The following is a 20,341-nucleotide window of genomic DNA, read 5'->3' as shown; positions in this document are numbered from 1 at the left end:
GACTGAGGGCAGAGGTGATTGGTAAACTGACGGGGGACTTGGTATTGAAAAATGGAAAGGGAAGAAAAGAAGTGGAGGTGGAAGACCTGATAGATGAAGCAGACAAAAAATAGAGGATGGTGAAACCAGGAGGGTGTGGGAGGGGGGGTGGACTGAAGGGTAATAAGTGGAAACACAAAAGCTGCTGGTGCTGGAAAGTGATGAGTAAGGAAGATGCCAGTTGAGAACTATAATGCAAGATGTGAAAGGCAGTGGAGCCAGACCAGAAGGGCAGGGAAAAAATCTGATGGCTGAAATGTATGGGAGTGATGGAATGAATCATGACTAGAGTTTGGTGGTGGAGAATGGCAAAGTGCTCCAGAGAAGGGCTAGTGATTGGTGCTGGAAACAGAGGTGAGGGTTGCTGTTTCTGTGATTGGAAAGTTCAGTGTTGTAGCATATCCAAGTGGAATGTGAAATGTTCCTCCAGTTTATGTTGGGCTTCACCCTGACAGTGGATGAGGCCATGGATGGCAAGGAAAGTGTAGGACTGTGAAGGGGAATTAAAATGGTGTGCGGCTGGGAGCCCAGGATGACCACTGGAGACAGTGCACATGCTCTGCATGTGATCCCTAGTTTGCACTTGATCCTGCTAATGTAGAGGAGGCCACATTGGGAAAAGAGGTGGATGGAGGTGCACTTGAGTATATGCCTCACCTGGAAGGGGATTTTATGTCCTGAATGGTGGTGAGGAAGGCGATGTATAGATAAATGTTGCACCTCCTGCAGAGGGAAAAAGTGCTAATGATCTGGGGGCTGAGTGGGGAGAGATATTTGGATCAGGGAGTCGCAGAGGGAGTGATTCCTGTGGAAGGCGAGAGGGGTGTGAAGGAGAAGATGTGGCTAGTGGTGGGCTGTCGTTGTAGCTGGCCCCAAAAATGAAGGATGATATGATAGATTTATTGAACGTGGAATTTACCATCAGGAAGTAAACTGACATCCTCTGAGATAGAGGGCTATGGGTAACCCTAGGTAATTTCTAAGGTAGGGACATGTTTGGCACAGCTTTGTGGGCCGAAGGGCCTGTATTGTGCTGTAGGTTTTCTGTGTTTGACCAAACCAGATTGTCATTTATGCTAGAACAACCAAGCAATGTTGAAATATACTTCTTTGCCAAAGATACCAAAAGTTGTGAATTCTTTCACTAATGCTATTTTACTTAGCCACTCTTCTGACACGTGGCTAAATGAAACTACATCGATTCTCAATATTGAATTGACTTTATTTCTTACATCCTTCATGTACATGAGGAGTAAAAATCTTTACGTCTCCATCTAAATATGCAATATGCGATCATAGTAATTGATAATAAATAGATCAGTCAATGTAAGATAGAAATACACTCAAATCAGCATGAGTTAATCAGTCTGATGGCCTGGTATAAATAAACTGAATACTAATAACATTTTAGTAAAATGGGAACAATTGTAAGCTGTAGCTCATTAGTTTATTTTTTGCTAACAATTATAAATGAATTACTAGAACTTTTAGATCAGTTTCAACTTTATTCTTCATACTATTCTTTCTGAAAACAGAATGATGTTAGCTTGTTTCCCATCTATAGCTCTTGTATTTCATGTGCTTTGAAGATCAATTTGTTTTTTCAACTTAAATAACACAATAGATGATTATTTTTTCATAAGAAGTGGAGGAATGTTGCTGAGATGCCTGTAAAAGTTTGTAGACAGGAAAATGAGTTGAAATTTTCACCATGGAAAGAAAAATAATTCAGGAAGGAATATTAGTTCAGAATCAGAACTAATATTGGTTTGTTTATTGGTTTTGAGTGTGCTGACTTGGAGGACTTGCTGTTGGATTCTATCTGCTTTGAAATTTGTGAATGTTTTATTATCTGAAGAAAGTAAATTGAATTGTACATACCAGCTTGGCTTACTGTTGTGCCTTTGGCGTGTGAAGTGAAGTCACATTGTAGACATTTGCAAAACGTAGCTTAAAGATTCAGTCAAAATATTAAAAGAATGCAGTCTCAACCACAAGGTTTAGATCAGTACTTTGTACACCCATGATTTCAAGATTTCAGTAAAATATTGAGAAAATTTGTAACCCAAACAGCCTTGCCTAAAATATGGTCATTCACAACTGTACTAATTGGTGCTTTCATTTGCAGGATAACAATGATAAGGAAGAATTCTGAAATATTAAAGACTGTACGTCAGTCCTTCCCTTTCATCTGGTGATACTGACTGTTTGTAACTGCTCGGAGCTCTGATTATATGATAGGGGGGGAGGTATTTTGCAATATCCAGTATATTCAGAGCTGCAGTGAACGTAGTTGCATGACTTGAAGCACATAATTAATGCGTGTGGTTAAAAAAAGATCTATTCATGAAATATTTATATAAACTTATTTTTCTTATTACAGGATGGCTAATCTCAGTTATATCAAGAATTTTCGATTTTGCAGTCCGGTCAAGGATGAGCTGGGATACTGTTTAACTTCCTTTGAGGCCGCAGTAGATTATATTCATCAGGGCAACCTGACTCTTGGTCAGCCTGTAAGAACACTTATACATTATTGAACAATCTGTTAATTTCAATGGATTTCCTTTTTGTGTGTGAGCATTAACCTAAAATAGGAGCTGAGTGATTGAGTGGCTCTAATCAATTTCATTAGAATGAGTGATAATCTCGGATTTAACTCTTGGTTTTCGTGTACTTTGTGGAGAAGCAATGCCTTAAGTAATAATTAAACAATGTCCTGAATACCGAAGAATTATCTTATGGATGAGGGAAAATAATAGAATGAAGGTAAGTTGCAGAGCAAGCTGAGGTGGTAGTATTAGGAAAGCAGTCCTAACTTGTAGTGAGGAATACACAGATTGGGAGTGCGTGGAATGGCGATGGTTTGAATTCTCTGGGCGTTTTGGAAAGTTAGTGGTTCACGGTGGGAAGAGAAGTAGCTCTGCATATCAGTGCTCATTACCACTGGCCTGCGTTAGAGTTTGGTGTGTAATTTGCTTGTTATGACAAGAAGGTTGTTAGATTTGGTGTGGCATGCAGGGACAGCAGGCGGTGAAAAAGGCGAATGGTACGTTGGCATTCATAGCAAGAGGATTCGAGTACAGGAGCAGGGAGGTTTTACTGCAGTTGTACAAGGCCTTGGTGAGACCACACCTGGAGTATTGTGTGCAGTTTTGGTCCCCTAATCTGAGGAAAGACATTCTTGCCATAGAGGGAGTACAAAGAAGGTTCACCAGATTGATTCCTGGGATGGCAGGACTTTCATATGATGAAAGACTGAATCGACTAGGCTTATATTCGCTGGAATTTAGAAGATTGAGGGGGGATCTTATTGAAAGGTATAAAATTCTAAAGGGATTGGACAGGCTAGATGCAGGAAGATTGTTCCCGATGTTGGGGAAGTCCAGAACGAGGGGTCACAGTTTGAGGATGAAGGGGAAGCCTTTTAGGACCGAGATGAGGAAAAACTTCTTCACACAGAGAGTGGTAAATCTGTGGAATTCTTTGCCACAGGAAACAGTTGAGGCCAGTTCATTGGCTATATTTAAGAGGGAGTTAGATATGGCCCTTGTGGCTAAAGGGATCGGGGGTATGGAGAGAAACCAGGTACAGGGTTCTGAGTTGGATGATCAGCCATGATCATACTGAATGGCGGTGCAGGCTCGAAGGGCTGAATGGCCTACTCCTGCACCTATTTTCTATGTTTCTATGTTTGAGTTTTACAGGGTCTTCCACTAGTAATAAGAGGGAGTGCACATGGAAGAACCAGCAGCGGAGCTGTGGACATTGTAATAATAATTGTGGGATTGATGATGTGGTGGAGTTGTGGCTGGAGGTGGTAAGTCTTTACAAAATGGGATGCAAGCTGAATACAGTTGGTGGTAAGGTGGCAAAAGGGGATGGGGGTAGGCTTCTGATGGAAGGGGGGTGCAGCAGGAACAGAGCCAATAGAAGTGAACTGAAAGCTTGATTTTTAGTTGCTCATATTGGTTGCTGAAATGGAAAGCAATTTCTTAAAGGTGCACTGAATAGTTTAGAGGATAAATAAGAAAACAATAGTACTTTCCACATACAAAACACAAGAATATTGTACTAGATCAGAGGTAAGTGGACGACTGGTAAGATTAGTGCCAGGTGTATTGGAAACAGAAATGTTCAGTATCATAGGAGGGAAATGTTCATATGACAGAATTTTATTGAACACATGTAGGTCACTACATTCAACCCTGAGATTCATCTTCCTCTGGGTATGCTCAGCAAATCTATAGAATAGTAACTATAATTTAAATGCCAGTTTTTAAATCCTGCCGGAATACGCTAAGAAGCATAAATTGTACATCTAGTTGATTTTGCAATTAACACAAATGTACAAATAAGATGGTTGTCATCATCATCATCATCATCATCATCAGCACCAGGTGCCATGCTCAGTTTGAGCGTTGATTGCCATGGCCCACACACTCCTGTTTCGGGTCAAGTGGATCAATTCATTGGTATTCAATTCCAGTTCTCTGACTGCTGTCTCCATCATCATTTGTCTTTGGCTTCCTCTTGCTTTCTTCCCTTCAATCTTTCCCATAATTACAGTGCATTCTAACTGCTCTTTCATAATCACAGGTCCAATGAAGTTACGTTACCTTTTCATGATCTCATACGTTATTTCTCTTTTTGTGTTTGCTCTGTTCATGACATCCTCATTAGATATTCGTTTCATCCATGATATTCTTTGCATTCTCAAAAACCACATCTCTGCTGCTACAAGCAACACACATCAAAGTTGCTGGTGAACGCAGCAGGCCAGGCAGCATCTATAGGAAGAGGTGCAGTCGACGTTTCAGGCCGAGACCCTTCGTCAGGACTAACTGAAGGAAGAGTGAGTAAGGGATTTGAAAGCTGGAGGGGGAGGGGGAGATGCAAAATGATAGGAGAAGACAGGAGGGGGAGGGATGGAGCCGAGAGCTGGACAGGTGATAGGCAGAAGGGGATACGAGAGGATCATGGGACAGGAGGTCCGGGAAGAAAGACGGGGGGGGGTGACCCAGAGGATGGGCAAGAGGTATATTCAGAGGGACAGAGGGAGAAAAAGGAGAGTGAGAGAAAGAATGTGTGCATAAAAAAGAGTAACAGATGGGGTACGAGGGGGAGGTGGGGCCTAGCGGAAGTTAGAGAAGTCAATGTTCATGCCATCAGGTTGGAGGCTACCCATACGGAATATAAGGTGTTGTTCCTCCAACCTGAGTGTGGCTTCATCTTTACAGTAGAGGAGGCCGTGGATAGACATGTCAGAATGGGAATGGGATGTGGAATTAAAATGTGTGGCCACTGGGAGATCCTGCTTTCTCTGGCGGACAGAGCGTAGATGTTCAGCAAAGCGGTCTCCCAGTCTGCGTCGGGTCTCACCAATATATAAAAGGCCACATCGGGAGCACCGGACGCAGTATATCACCCCAGTCGACTCACAGGTGAAGTGATGCCTCACCTGGAAGGACTGTTTGGGGCCCTGAATGGTGGTAAGGGAGGAAGTGTAAGGGCATGTGTAGCACTTGTTCCGCTTACACGGATAAGTGCCAGGAGGGAGATCAGTGGGGAGGGATGGGGGGGACGAATGGACAAGGGAGTTGTGTAGGGAGCGATCCCTGCGGAATGCAGAGAGAGGGGGGGAGGGAAAGATGTGCTTAGTGGTGGGATCCCGTTGGAGGTGGCGGAAGTTACGGAGAATAATATGTTGGACCCGGAGGCTGGTGGGGTGGTAGGTGAGGACCAGGGGAACCCTATTCCTAGTGGGGTGGTGGGAGGATGGAGTGAGAGCAGATGTACGTGAAATGGGGGAGATGCGTTTAAGAGCAGAGTTGATAGTGGAGGAAGGGAAGCCCCTTTCTTTAAAATATGAAGACATCTCCCTCGTCCTAGAATGAAAAGCTTCATCCTGAGAGCAGATGCGGCGGAGACGGAGGAATTGCGAGAAGGGGATGGCGTTTTTGCAAGAGACAGGGTGAGAAGAGGAATAGTCCAGATAGCTGTGAGAGTCAGTAGGCTTATAGTAGACATCAGTGGATAAGCTGTCTCCAGAGACAGAGACAGAAAGATCTAGAAAGGGGAGGGAGGTGTCGGAAATGGACCAGGTAAACTTGAGGGCAGGGTGAAAGTTGGAGGCAAAATTAATAAAGTCAACGAGTTCTGCATGCGTGCAGGAAGCAGCGCCAATGCAGTCATCGATGTAGCGAAGGAAAAGTGGGGGACAGATACCAGAATAGGCACGGAACATAGATTGTTCCACAAACCCAACAAAAAGGCAGGCATAGCTAGGACCCATACGGGTGCCCATAGCTACACCTTTAGTTTGGAGGAAATGGGAGGAGCAAAAGGAGAAATTATTAAGAGTAAGGACTAATTCTGCTAGACGGAGCAGAGTGGTGGTAGAGGGGAACTGATTAGGTCTGGAATCCAAAAAGAAGCGTAGAGCTTTGAGACCTTCCTGATGGGGGATGGAAGTATATAGGGACTGGACATCCATGGTGAAAATAAAGCGGTGGGGGCCAGGGAACTTAAAATCATCGAAAAGTTTAAGAGCGTGAGAAGTGTCACGAACATAGTTCGGAAGGGATTGAACAAGGGGTGATAAAACAGTGTCGAGGTATGCAGAAACGAGTTCGGTGGGGCAGGAGCAAGCTGAGACAATAGGTCGGCCAGGACAGGCAGGTTTGTGGATCTTGGGTAGGAGGTAGAAACGGGAAGTGCGGGGTGTGGGAACTATAAGGTTGGTAGCAGTGGATGGGAGATCCCCTGAGCGGATAAAGTCGTTGATAGTGTGGGAGACAATGGCCTGGTGCTCCTTAGTGGGGTCACGATCGAGGGTTACTAGATATTGTCCAACATTCTGAGCCATATAACATAACTGGATAAACATAACATTTCAGAGCTCTTAGGCGGGTTGTCATGCCTAGTTTAGTGTTGGTCAGTATACTCTTCATTCTCGTAAAGATGTCTCCTTCTTTTTGGATATCACCATACATTCTGTCTTTTTGCAATTGATAGACCCATTTTTGCACTTTCTTCAACAATTACATCAATTAAGTTTTGTAGTTCTTCCTCTGTACTTGCAATTAACACAGTGTCATCTGCATATCTGAAATTATTCATGTTTTCACCGCCAACTTTGATTTCCAGGATGTCTCTTATTTTTAGTCATATTGTTTCACTGTACACTTTGAATAAATCAGGGGAGAAAACACACCCATGTCTAATGCCTCTTTTGATTTTCATGAACTGACTCACTTCTCCATCTATTCTTACAGCGGCAGCTTGTTCCCAGTACAGATATCTGATTAGGCGGAGGTCTTTTGAATCTAGATCTAGAGTTTTCTGTAATATTTCAAATAACTTATTGTGCTTCACTTTATCAAATGCTTTTGTGTAGTCGATAAAACAAGCAAACAAATCTTTTTGCACTTGAATAGCTCGTTCTGATAGTATCCTTAATGTCAATATTGCGTTTCTTGTACCTTTGTCTTTCACAAAACCACATTGTTCTTTGCCTACTTCAGCTTGTATCTTACTTTTAGCTCTTGTCATCAGAATTCTTAGAAGTATCTTGGTGATATGACTCATTAAACTTATGGTCCTATGTAATTCCTATTTAAGGTGGTTGTAGATTTTAATGTTCAAAGTTTATGAACTTCATTGAAGATCCAAAGATTAAAGCATGGGTTATTTCGCCTTATAATCCCCTCTCTCTTTTATTGAATGAAATTCAGATTAATATTTTTGCAAGTTGTGTAGTAAATATCTGTTCAGAACAGACATTTTAAATTATTTGCTTTGATGAATACTAAAGGTGAATATTTTAGCACTATTTTCAACCTTTATTTCCTCCCAGGATCCTTGGGGCAACTCAAATTGAGTAAAAGATGGAGACTCCGAAGGGAACTGTTGACTTTTGGAAGGGGGGGCACCAGCAAATCTTGATTTTATGTATTTGAAGGTGGAAATCCAAAATAAGCTGGAGGTCAAAGGCCAATACCTCTAACTGTCTGCTTTGTTCTCTAATTATCCATTGAGTCTAGTGATATAGCAGTGACTTGCTGAAGACTGGGTTAGATAAAGCTTGTATCTGACTCTCAGCTCTACCTCAAGGAGGGCTGACATGTGAATGATGGGCCTTTTCACTTTAGTAGGTTTGCCATCTTAAAGAAAAGTACTTGTAAGTTGGTCACTTTAAATTTTCTCTGAATGCTTTAAGGCATTTTAATTAAATTTTAGTTTTATTGTATAAATTCTTTTTAAAAATACCTTCTTGAATAGTTTTTAAAATGTCCTTACCTATCAGATACATTCTAAGAGTTTTTAAATAATCCATTTATGGCTAGTTGAAGAATGTTTTAGATTCTTAATAATAAGTTGCTAGTTGAAGATTATTTAGTCTTGCATGGGCCCTCTGGTGCGGACGGTCTGCTTGGTTCTGTGAATCTGGCAAATGAAGATGGATGAGTGAAGACCGTGCTATCGAGTCTGGGTGGTGGGCTGCTCAAGGATGATCCAGTCCATTCGTTTCGAAGCTTCCTGGAACTTTGTGTCTGATTTAAATGAGAATCAAGTTTAATACCACTGGCATATGTTGTGAAATTTGTTGTTTTGTGGCAGCAGTGCATTGCAATACAAAACAATTTTTAAAAATTTGATCAGAATCAGGTTTATTATCACCAGCATGTGTCATGAAATTTGTTAACTCAGCAGCAGTAGGTTAATGCAATACATAATATAAAAAAATAAGTAAATCAAGTACAGTATATGTATTATTGAATAGATTAAAAATTGTGCAAAAAGCAGTAATAATATATAGTTAAAAGTGAGGTAGTGTTCATGGGTTCAATGTCCATTTAGGAATCGGATGGCAGAGGGGAAGAAGCTGTTCCTGAATTGCTGAGTGTGTGCCTTCAGGCTTCTGTACCTCCTACCTGATGGTAACAGTGAGAACAGGACATGCCCTGGGTGCTGGAGGTCCTTAATAATGGACGCTGCCTTTCTGAGACACCACTCCTTGAAGATGTCTTGGGTACTTTGTAGGCTAGTTCCCAAGATGGAGCCGACTAAATTTATAACCCTCTGTAGCTTCTTTCAGTCCTGTGCAGTAGAAATGAACGAAGTATAGTATTTAAAAAAAAATTGAGCAGTGCAAAAAAAATGGGGAGAAAAGCTATGGTTGTGTTCATATTCAGAAATCTGATGGTGGAGGGGAAGAAGCTGTCCCTGGAACCTTGAGTGTATGTCTTCAGCCTCCTATACCACCACCTCGATAGTAGCAATGAGAAGAGGGCACATGATGGGGGGTCCTTGACGATGGATGCCACCTTTTTGAGGCATTGCCTTTTGAAGACATCATCCTGGATGCTGTAGAGGCTAGTGCCCATGATGGAGCTGGCTGAGTTTACAATTTACTGCTGCTTTTTCCAATCCTGTGCAGTGGCCCCTCCATACCTGACTGTAATGCAACCAGTTAAAATGTCCTCCACAGTACATCTGTAGAAATTGAGTGTTTTTGGTGACAAACCAATTCTCCTCAAACTCATGAAATATAACCACTGCCATACCTTCTTTGTAATTTTTTTTGCGAATCAGCGCGGGATAAGCCTTCCGGCCCTTCGAGCCGTGCCATTTAGCAACCCCGATTTCATCTGAGCTTAATTATGGGACAATTCACAATGATCAGTTAACCTTTGGACTGTGAGAGGAAACCACAGCATCTGGAGGGAACCCAGGAGGTCACGGGGAGAATGTACAAATTCCTTACAGGCAGTGGCAGGAATTGAACCCAGGCCACCTGTACTGTAAAGTGCTGTACTAACCACTATGCTGCCATGCCATTGGGCCCAGGGTAGATCCTCAAAGATGTTGACACCTAGGAACTTGAATCTGCTCACCCTTTCCACTTCTGGTCCTCCAGTGTGGACTGGATATGTTCCCTGGTCTTTCCCTTCCTGAAGTCCACAATCAATTCCTTGGTCTTACTGACATTAGTGCAAGGCTGTTGCTGTGGCACCACTCAATCAACTGATCTATCTCGCTCCTGTTTTCCTTCTCATTACCATCTGAATTTCTTCTCCATAGTTGTGTTATTGTCAAATTTAAAGATGATGTTTGAGCTGTGCCTACCCACACAATTGCCAGTGTGGAGAGAGTAGAGCAATGGGCTAGGCACCCATTCTTGAGGCATGCCAGTGTTGATTGTGAGGAGGAGGTGTTATTTCTGATCCGCACAGACTGTGGTCTCTCGGTGAAGAAGTCAAGGATCCAGTTGCAGAGGGAGGTACAGAGGCCCAAGTTTTGGCACTTGTTGATTAGAACTGAGGGTATGATTGTGTTGAATGCTGAGCTGTAATCAATAAACAGCAGCCTGACATGGGTATTACTATAGTTCAGGTGAGCCAAGGCCGAAGGGAGAACTAGTGCGATTGTATCTGCTGTAGACCTATTGTGGTGACAGGCAAATTGTAGCAGGTTCAGAGCCTTGCTTACGTAGAGGTTGATTCTAGCCGTGACCAACCTCTCAAAGCACTTCATCACGGTAGAAGTGAGTGCCATGGGGCGATAGTTGTTGAAGCATCTCACCCTGCTCTTTTTGGGCATTGATATGACTGTCGCTCTGCTGAAGCAGGTGGGGACCTCCAACTGCAGCAGTGAAAGATTGAAGATATCCTTGATCACTCCTGCCAGTTGGTTGGTACTGATTTTCAGAGTTTGACCAGGTATACCTTTAGGGCCTGATGCCTTGCAAGGATTCGCCCTCTTGAAAGATGTTCTGATGTCAGCCTCCAAGACAGAGATCACAGGGTGATCAACCTCAGATGCTACAGGGATTAGCACAGATGTAGTTTTATTCCTTCCTTTCAAAGAGTGCATATAAAGTGTTGAGCTCATCTGGGAGTGAACCATCACATTTATTCATGATGTTAGGTTTCGCTTTATAGGAAGTAATGGCCTGCAAACCCTGCCAGAGCTGATGTGCATCCAATTCTGTCTCTAATCTCAATCAGATTTGTTGTTTCACCCTTAAAATAGCCTTCTGTAAGTCATATTTGGACTATTCGTATAGTTCTGAATCACAGATGTAGACCTCAGCATGAACCTCCTGGTTCGTCTACAGCTTTTGGTTTGGGTATGATCGGTATGTTCTCAAAGGCACACATTATCCACACAGGTCTTGATGAAGTCAGTGACAAGTGTGGCACGTTCATTCAGACTTGAAGATGAATCCCTGAATATAGACCAGTCCATTGACTCAAGGCAGTCCTATAAGTGCTCCTCTGCCTTCCTTAACCATATCTTATTGGTTCTCGCCACTGGTGCTGTGGTCTTTTGTTTCTGCCTTTACACTTGGATTAGAAGTACAGCCAGGTGATTGAACTTTCCAAGATGAGGAAGTGAGATGGCATGGTAAGTGTTCTTGGTGGTATAACAGTGGTCCAGTGTGTTGGCTCCTCTGGTTCTACAAGTGATATGTTGGTGGTAGTTGTTCAGGAACTTCTTCATACTGGTCTGGTTGAAATCTACTGCAATGATAGGGAAGTCTTCAAGTTGCACAGTTTCATGCCTGCTGATGACGTTGGTCAGCTCTTTTAGTTCCTGCCTAACATTCGCATGAGGAGGAATGTACATTGCTACCAGGATGATGGTGGAAAACTCCCTCAGCAGATTAAAAATAAGCAGGACTGAGACAGAACCACCATATTTGTGCACCACATTAAGTTAATCATAAAGCATAGTCCACCCTCTCTGCCTTTAAGAGACGGAGCTATCCTGTTTTTGCAGAGAATGGTGAAGCCATTTGAGGGTGCAAAGAATATCATGGACGAAATGAATATCTAACAAGGATGTCATGAACAGAACAAACACAAAAAGAGAAATAATGTATGAGATCATGAAAAGGCAATGTAACTTCATTGGACATGTGATTAGGAAAGAGGAATTAGAATGCACGGTAATTATGGGAAAGAATGAAGAGAAGAAAACAAAGAGGAAGACAAAGACAAATGATGATGGAAACAGCAACCAGAGAACTGGAAATGAATACCAATGAATTGATCCACTTGACCGGAAACAGGAGTGTGTGGGCCATGGCAGTCAAAGCTCAAACTGGGCACGGCACCCGATGATGATGATGATTGAGCTGCAGCGCTATGGCCAAAGTGCCATGAAACAAAGCACACACTAGTTCCTGATGTCCCTCTGGTACAGTAATTAAGCTCTGAAGTCTTCAATTTTACTTTCCAGACACTATGTTCGCTTGCAGAATAGTCAGGAGTGGAATTCTAAAGCCTTTGTGTTTTAATCATACCTATAGCTTTTACATATCTATGAAATCAGCATCCGTATTCTTGGTTGCTGTTGGGGGGGGGGACATCTGCCTTCAAAGAAGTCTGGAAAGTGACCTTTTGTGGTTAACCATGTGTCTCAACTTAGCAATCTTATCAACAAAATTGCTTTACATAATAGGGTCAGTAGAGTCAAAAGCAAAATATACAAAACAGCTCTGTTTAATGTCTGTTCTGATGTCTTCAACCAGAGTGGATCACGTCTATTGTCTCTCTAAATGGGCGAGATTTACAATGGTATTCAGTGCCAGTCAGAGGAATTGGTGGAGGAGGACCTTTGCGATAAATTCCCCTGTGTTAAGCAACAAGGAGATTCTCTTTGTTGTTACCACAGTTGCATTTATCTCCTTTCTTTAAGGTAGTCACAATTACAGCCTCTTGGAAGAGACACGGTTTCTGTGAGCTAAGTACCCTAACTGGTTGCATCACAGCCTGGTATGGAAACGTCAGTACCCAGGAAGGAAAAAGGCTGCAAAGAGTTGTGAATATAGTCCAGTCCATCAGAATCAAAGCCCTCCTCAGCATTGAGTACATTTACACAGAGCACGACCACAAGAAAGCAGCATCCGTCATCAAAGACCCCAACCTGTCCTTTTTTTCGCGACTACCATGGGGCATGATGTTTAGAAGCTTTAGGTCCCACATCATCACATTCAGGTACAGTTAATACACTCCAACCATTAGGCTCCTGAACCAGCATGGATAACTTCATTCACCACCACTCTAAACTGATTCTACGACCTACAGACTCTTTTTCAAGGACTCTTTACTACTTGTGTTCTTGTTATCATTTTTATTTGTAGAGGTTTTTTTTCTTCTGCATTTTGGGTGTTTGTCAATTTTTGTTTATGTATAGTTTTTCCTAAGTTCTATAGTATTTCTTTTTTTCCTGTAAATGCCCGCAGGAAAATGAGTCTTAAGTTAGCATATGGTAATATATACATACTTTGATAATAAATTTACTTTGAGCTTTGAAGATTGTTAAGTAGTGACTGAAGTTCCTCTCTGCCGATTGTTTTCAGTTGATTTGTGGGCTTTTTGAGTTGTCATTCTGGGGTGATGATGAATTAAATGGCATTATTTCATGTGAGCTGGAGTTGAGGATACTCATGTCAAGGATTGTTTCAGTTGAGAAACTTTTCAAAGTGCATCTTCCAGTGGATGTTCAACCTGTTTCTCCCCTGCCCGGTCAATAAACTTTCATGAGACTCTGGAAAACATGAACACTTTCTGTCATCTTAGAAGCACGCATGGGTGATGACATTCAGCATTGCCTTCAGAACACCAGGTCAGCCTTTAGCAGCATAAAAGATCATTACTTCAGATACAAAACTCATGATATGCTAGGCAGCAATGGCATGCTTCAGAGATTTGGTGATCCACATGCACTGGAGAGGTACTACTAATGATATCTCTGCAATTTTTTTTTAATGGCCTGGCTGTGTAAGTGAATTCAAATCAGTATCTTCTATGATGCCAACATAAAGTGCGTTCAAGCTTTCAACTACAGCCAGCTTGGTCATCTGTGTGCTTAACACCAGATTCCAGAAACATGCATGCTACTCAGAGCACCATTATGGCAAGATGTTACTCAGTCTTGTTGGGAAAAAAAATCTTAATATTCCCCCTATTCATTTTTGTTGCTATTCAATCCACAGTTTTTTTCAGCGATGATAGCAGACAAAAAGCATTTATTTTTGTGAATGTTGATGTACTTCCCCATGTCATTTGGCAAATGTATTGTTTATTTTTACTTAGTAATTTTGCAATATTGGATTATGATTTGATGCTGCATATGAGTTAACCTGTGACTTGTAATTAAGGGTTGAATGTACCTAATAATTCACATGCATTATACAAAAATAATCAGATTGTGTAGATAATAATGAGGTTGCATTGTTATGAACTAAACTTTTAAAAAGCTCTTTTTCATTTACAGGGATCAGGAGAACTAAATGATAAAACATTTTTTAGAGAAAGAATGAACTTGCTGTATCAGCCGTCATCAACCCCAATTGATATTTTGTTTGAGGTGAATGTGAATTATTTATGATACAAGTCAATTCTGATATTTGTTTAAAATATTTGATCTGTACTTCCAATGTGCTCTGCCTTGTTCAACTGATCAATATTTGGCATGGCAATTAATCATCTTTATTACATGTGATTAAAATGATCTGAACTTAATAGAATTATAAATTAATATAGTCATTTTCTTAATGTTAATTATAAAGCTAATGGGGAAGGAATTTGCACTGGTTTCTAAGAATGGGCTGGAATGATTACTGCTGTCAGTATTGGTATTTGCTTTCATTCCCATTCAGAGGATTGCCCAGTTGTGGGGTTACTACTGAACTGCTGACCTTCTCATTGTCTGGTCCATTGATACACAGCTGGAGCTACAATCTCCCAGCCTTTGCACTTGTGGGCAGCGTTGTTAGCACTAACCCAGAGTCTGCCAAGATTCCTCCGCATATCCAATCTACTGAATGGCAGGAGGCTCCTGAATGAGCAAGAACCTAGGAAGGAATTGGGTCTGTGGTTTGGTAGAAGAGTTGGCGGGAGGAGTATTTAGGAAGCCTGTAGCAAAATTAATACCTGAATCTTTTAGTATAAATAAGAGTTTTTACATTTGGGTTATACTTTTATGTTGAATTTAAACTTCCCTCATGTGCCCTCCCCAATAGTTACTTAAATTAATGCAACGTATCAGAAGAGCCTGTAGTTTGGAGTCATCAGCAGCGCCCATCAATCACTGGGCAAAATGTGCTGCTGATTAACCGTCTGGCAGCTTTGAATATTGACCCTGGAACATTAGCAGTCACACTGTGATGTTAATTTGTGTTATACAAGATGTCACACTTCTCATTTCTTAGTAAATGCCTCAAGTCAAATGTTCTGTTCCTATTCTAAAAGCCCCTTCTAAAATGCTGTCATATTACGTAAACATTTAAAATAGGTTTTCAGTATTTATCATAAAAATAGAATAGCGGTAAATGTGGTACTCCTAAACCTTTCAAGCATTCTAATGATGCAGTAACCAGATTCAACCCACAGGAAGTATTATGCACTGTATCTTAAAGTGCAGCAGCTTTGCTTCACTGTCTGGTATCCGTAAACTGAATTTTAAGAAACTTATTGTATAATATTTAGAATAATTGAAGCTTATTCACGGGACTGAAGTGATGTAGCAAGATAACACCCGTGGACCATGGAAGTGTACCAGGGTGCCAGAATCGAAAAGGGTGGTAAATACAGGACTGAAGATGTTTTATTTGAATGCACACAGAAGACGGAAGAAGGTAGCTGATCTTGTAGCGCTGTTAGAGATTGGCAGGTGTGATATTATCGGCATCGCTGAGAGTTGGCTGAAACACGATCATAGCTGCATAATATTCAAGGATACATATTGTGTTGAAAGGATAGGCAGGTGGGCAGACGGGGGTGGGGTGGCTCTTGGTTAAGAAAAGATGAAATCCAGTCCTTAGAAAGAGATGACGTGGATTAGAATATGTAAAATCCTTGTGGGTAGAGTTAAGAAAATGCAAGGGCAGGAAGATCCTAATGGGAGTTATATACAAGCCTCTGAACAGTAGCCAGGATGTGAGCTACAAATTGCAATGGGAAAGAAAAGGTATGCAGAAAGAGCAATGTTGTGATAGTCATGGGGGATTTCAGTATGCATGTAGACTGGGAAGATCAGGTTGGTGCTGGATCCCAAGAGAGGGAATTTGTAGAGTGCAAACGACATGGCTTTTTAGAGCAGCGTGGTTGAGCCCAGTAAGGATATGGCAGTTCTGGATTGGGTATTATGTAATGACACAGATTTGATTAAGGAGGTGATGGTAAAAGAGCCCCTTAGAAAGCAGTGATCATAATATGATGGAATTCACCCTGTGGTTTGAGAAGGAGAAGCTAAAATCCGATGTATCGATATTACAGTAAAGTAAAGGGAATTACACAGGCATGAGGGAGGAGCTGGCCAAAGTTGATTGGAAGGGGGCACTAGCAGGGATGACAGCAGAACAGCAATAGCTAGTTTTGGGGAACAGTTCGGAAGGCACAGGAAAGATGCATCCCAAAGATGAAGTATTCTTAGTGAGAAAGAGGCAACGGTGGCTGAAAAGGGAAGTCAAACACAGCATAAAGGCAAAAGAGAGGACGTATAGCAAAAATTAGAAGGAAGGTAGAAGATTGGGAAGCTTTTAACAGAAGATAACTAAAAGAAGCCAGAGAAAAAAGATGAAATATGAAGGTAAGCTAGCCAATAATATAAAAAGGGATACAAATTTTTTTTTCAGATATATAAAGAGTAAAAGAGATGAGAGTGGATATCAGACTGGTGGAAAATGACGCTGGAGATGTAGTACACACAAAATGCTGGAGGAACTCATCTGTGAAAAAGAGTACAGTCAATGTTTCAGACCAAAACCCTTCAGCAGGACTAAGATGTAGTAATTGCTGTAGTAATGGAGATGTAGTAATGGGGGACAAAGAAATGGTGGACAAACTTATTTTGTGTCAGTCACTAGCAGAATGCCAGATATGCGAGAGTGTTAAGGGGAAAAAGTTAATGTCATTGCTATTACTAAGGAGAAAGTGCTTTGGAAGCTGAAAATTCTGAAGGTAGATGAGTCACCTGGACCATATGGACTATAGATGAGGGTTCAGAAAGAAGTGGCTGAAGAGATTGCGGAGGCATTAGTAATGATCACTCAAGAATCACTAGATTCTGGAATGGTTCCAGAGACCTGGAACATTACAAATGTCACTCCACTCTTCAAGAAGGGCGGGGGGAGAAGAAGGGAAATTGTAGGCCAGTTAGCCTGACTTCAGTGGTTGGAAAGATGTTGGAATCCATTATTAAGGATGAAGTTTCAGGGGACTTGGAGGCACATGACAACTATGGTTTCTTTGAGGGGAAATCTTGCCTGACAATCTTGTTGGCATTCTTTGAGGAAATAACATGCAGGATAGACAAAGGAGAGTCAGTGGATGTCAATCACTTTGATTTTCAGATGGCCTTTGACAGGTGCTGCACATGAGGCTACTAAACAGTATAAAAGCCCACGATATTATAGGAAAGATATAAGAGCATGGAGAGAAGATTGGCTGACTGGCAGGAGGCAAAGAGTGGCAATAAAGGGGCCTGTTTTGGTTGGCTGCCAGAGACTAGTGGTGTTCCACAGGGATCTCTTGAGACCACTTCTTTTTACGTTATATGTCAATGATTTAGATGATGGAATTGATGGCTTCGTGGCCAAGTTTGCAGATGATATGGAGGTGGATTAAGGGGCAGGTAGTGTTGAGGAAGCAGGGTGCCTGTAGAAGGACTTGGACACATTGGGAGAATGGGCAAAGGACTGGCAGATGGAATATAGCGTATGGGAGTGCATAGCCATGCACTTTGGTAGAAAGAATAAAGGCATGGACTATTTTCTAAATGGGCAGAAAATTCAAAAATCAGAGTCCTCATGCCGGATTCCCTGAAGGTTAACCTGCAGGTTGAGTCGGTCGTAAGGAAGGTAAATGTAATGTTAACATTTATTTTGAGAGAACAAAAGCAAGGATGTAATGCTGAACCCTTATAAGACATTTGTGAGACTGCACTTGGAGTATTGTGAGCAAATGTGGACCCCCAATTCTATCAAAGGTTCTGCTGGTACTGGAGAAGATCCAGAGGAGGTTCACAAGAATAATCCCATGAATAAAAGGGTTAACATATGAGGAGCATTTGATGGCTTTGGGTCTGTACTTGCTGGAGTTTAGAAGAATGAAGCAGGATCTCATTGAAATCTATCGACTATTGAAAAGCTTGGATGAGAGTGGATGTAGGGAGGAAGTTTGGGGGAGTCTAGGACCAGAGGTCATAGCCTCAGAATAGAGCGACATCCATTAATAATAGAGATGAGGAAAAATTTCTTTAGCCAGAGGGTGGTGAAACTTTAGAATTCATTGCACAGAAGGCTATGCAGGTTATATTTAAGGCGGAGGTGAAAGGTTCTTGATTGGTTATTGCATCAAAGGTTATGGGGAGAAGGCATGAAAAACGGGTTGAGAGGGGTTATAAATTGGCCATGTTGGAATTGTGGAGTGGACTCAATGAGCTGAACTGCCTAATTCTGCTCCTATATCTTAATGGCCTTCTGGTCCTAAGGACTCCTAGCAGTATTGGAAACCAATCACAATTCAGTTACTATCTTATATTCTGTCTGATCATGGTTCTGTTTCTTATACTGGCTGAAATAAATAGTTGCATTACATCTACTTCTGAATTGTCAAGTCAATCTGTTAGTTAGATCATAAATAACTGACTATAATAGTAGATAATCCTGTATATCAAGTTACTTCTGTTATGATTAAGGAGTTTCTGAAGTTTCAGGTGTTGGGCACTGCTTCTGGGTGATGAGCTTTTTTAGTAGAGGTGGATAATCCCTTCACTCCTGGTGTCATTGCGTGCCGCTGGTCAAATGACTTCACACGTTGTGATAAAACTGAAGCGGGGGGGGGGTACTGATGGCCCCTTGCAGTTGGACAGTAAGTCAGCCACCATGTTATCCTTTTGCCTCAACAGTTTGCATTCATCTTGAGGTACAGGAGAAAGCAGCACTGATCTGAATTGCTGTGCCCTCTTGGCTCTGATTACGTACGTGTGTGTGTGTGTAAGTAAGAAAGATGAGAGAGTTGGAAGGCAAGAAAGAGAGCATGGGCAAAAGAGATGATGATCTAAAAATGATCAAAATAGTTGTACTATGATATAAGAATCTTTGCTTGCTTTTTTATAAATGTATAATTTAATTTCCTACTTACTTCCGGTAGCACATTGCAACTGGTAGTCAGGCAGAAGTGGAAACACTGTTGAGTGAAGGTGAACCTAGTGAAGACAGTGTGCAAAAGATGTGCCATCCCCTCTGCTTCTGCGATAGCTGTGAAAAGCTCGTGTCAGGGTAAGTTGGTAATAACTGTGTGTGTGTGTGTGTGTGTGTGTGTGTGTGTGTGTGTGTGTGTGTGTGTCACTTTACACAAAGGTCATAGAAGCAGAGTCTTTGAATTTTTTATTGTAGAGGTAGATATATGGTTTATTAGCAGACGTGTGAAAGGGTAGGCAGGAGTTCAAAATTAACGTTACTGTCGGATGAACCGTGATCTAAGTAACCAACTCTTGTGTTCCTGTAGGGCATTCTGGAAGAGTAATAGAGGCTGGTGTCAAGGGAGGTCTCTAGACTGCTATTTCTAGGTGTTCAGATACAGTCAATGTCTATTGCAACTGTAATATGTCAAGTTAAGACTATCATGGACCTATCGGTTGTGATGAAGGTTGTATTCTGTGGAGGAAAGAGCAAGTGCATTCATTTAGCTTTGACTGCTGTATTGACCCATGTGGTAGCAGGGGGTTTATTTTCTAGAACTAAGCTTAATAGGCACAGGTGTCAATTTACAAAGGGTGAATCCAGTCATTTGGCACTGGTGCACTGCAAGTTGGTGACTCTTTTCCATTTCATTGAGTGTTTATAACATCAAGCAGAACAGTGACAAGCCTTACTTTATATATGCAATTTAAATCTGCTAATTGAAACTACTGAATCTGATGGTTGTTGCCGAGACTCAAGTTTCCTGCCAGTGCTTAAATATACCACAACTGAAAGCCTTTGGTGTAATTTCCAGAGAACACCGTGTGCGGTGTGTGAGAGGATCAAAGAGGGAATGGGAATGAGTGTGGAAGGAGGAGAGTGGTGTTCTTTCTTGTAAACCTGTAATGATGGTTGCTTCAGACAATGACAAGAAAAATACAAATAATTGCTGTGAACTAACTGAAGTCTATGAAGACAGCAGGAAACTAGGAAATGGAAGAATTGATTTAGGACCGAGAGAGGTGAATAAATGGCAGTGTAACACTGTAAAGAAGGGGACGAGATCATGAAAGGACCATGGGTTTTAAGTCCTGGTTGAAT

The 20,341-nt window shown here is 41.6% G+C and overlaps 1 protein-coding gene across 3 annotated transcripts in view; it reads left to right on the top strand.

Annotated features, from left to right (window-relative positions):
* Positions 1-20,341, top strand: part of ankrd27 (ankyrin repeat domain 27 (VPS9 domain)) — a 109,417-nt gene that overhangs the window by 34,362 nt on the left and 54,714 nt on the right. For all 3 annotated transcript variants that reach the window (XM_063066976.1, XM_063066974.1, XM_063066977.1), the window contains exons 12-14: positions 2,423-2,555; positions 14,329-14,421; positions 19,209-19,336. In XM_063066976.1, the coding sequence (XP_062923046.1) occupies positions 2,423-2,555; positions 14,329-14,421; positions 19,209-19,336 (354 nt within the window). The remainder of the gene's footprint in view (positions 1-2,422; positions 2,556-14,328; positions 14,422-19,208; positions 19,337-20,341) is intronic.

The sequence above is a fragment of the Mobula hypostoma genome, chromosome 14 (assembly GCF_963921235.1).
Source record: "Mobula hypostoma chromosome 14, sMobHyp1.1, whole genome shotgun sequence".
NCBI classification, from domain to species: domain Eukaryota; kingdom Metazoa; phylum Chordata; class Chondrichthyes; order Myliobatiformes; family Myliobatidae; genus Mobula; species Mobula hypostoma.
Note: the sequence above shows the minus strand (reverse complement) of the source record. Positions and strands in the feature narration are given on the sequence as shown.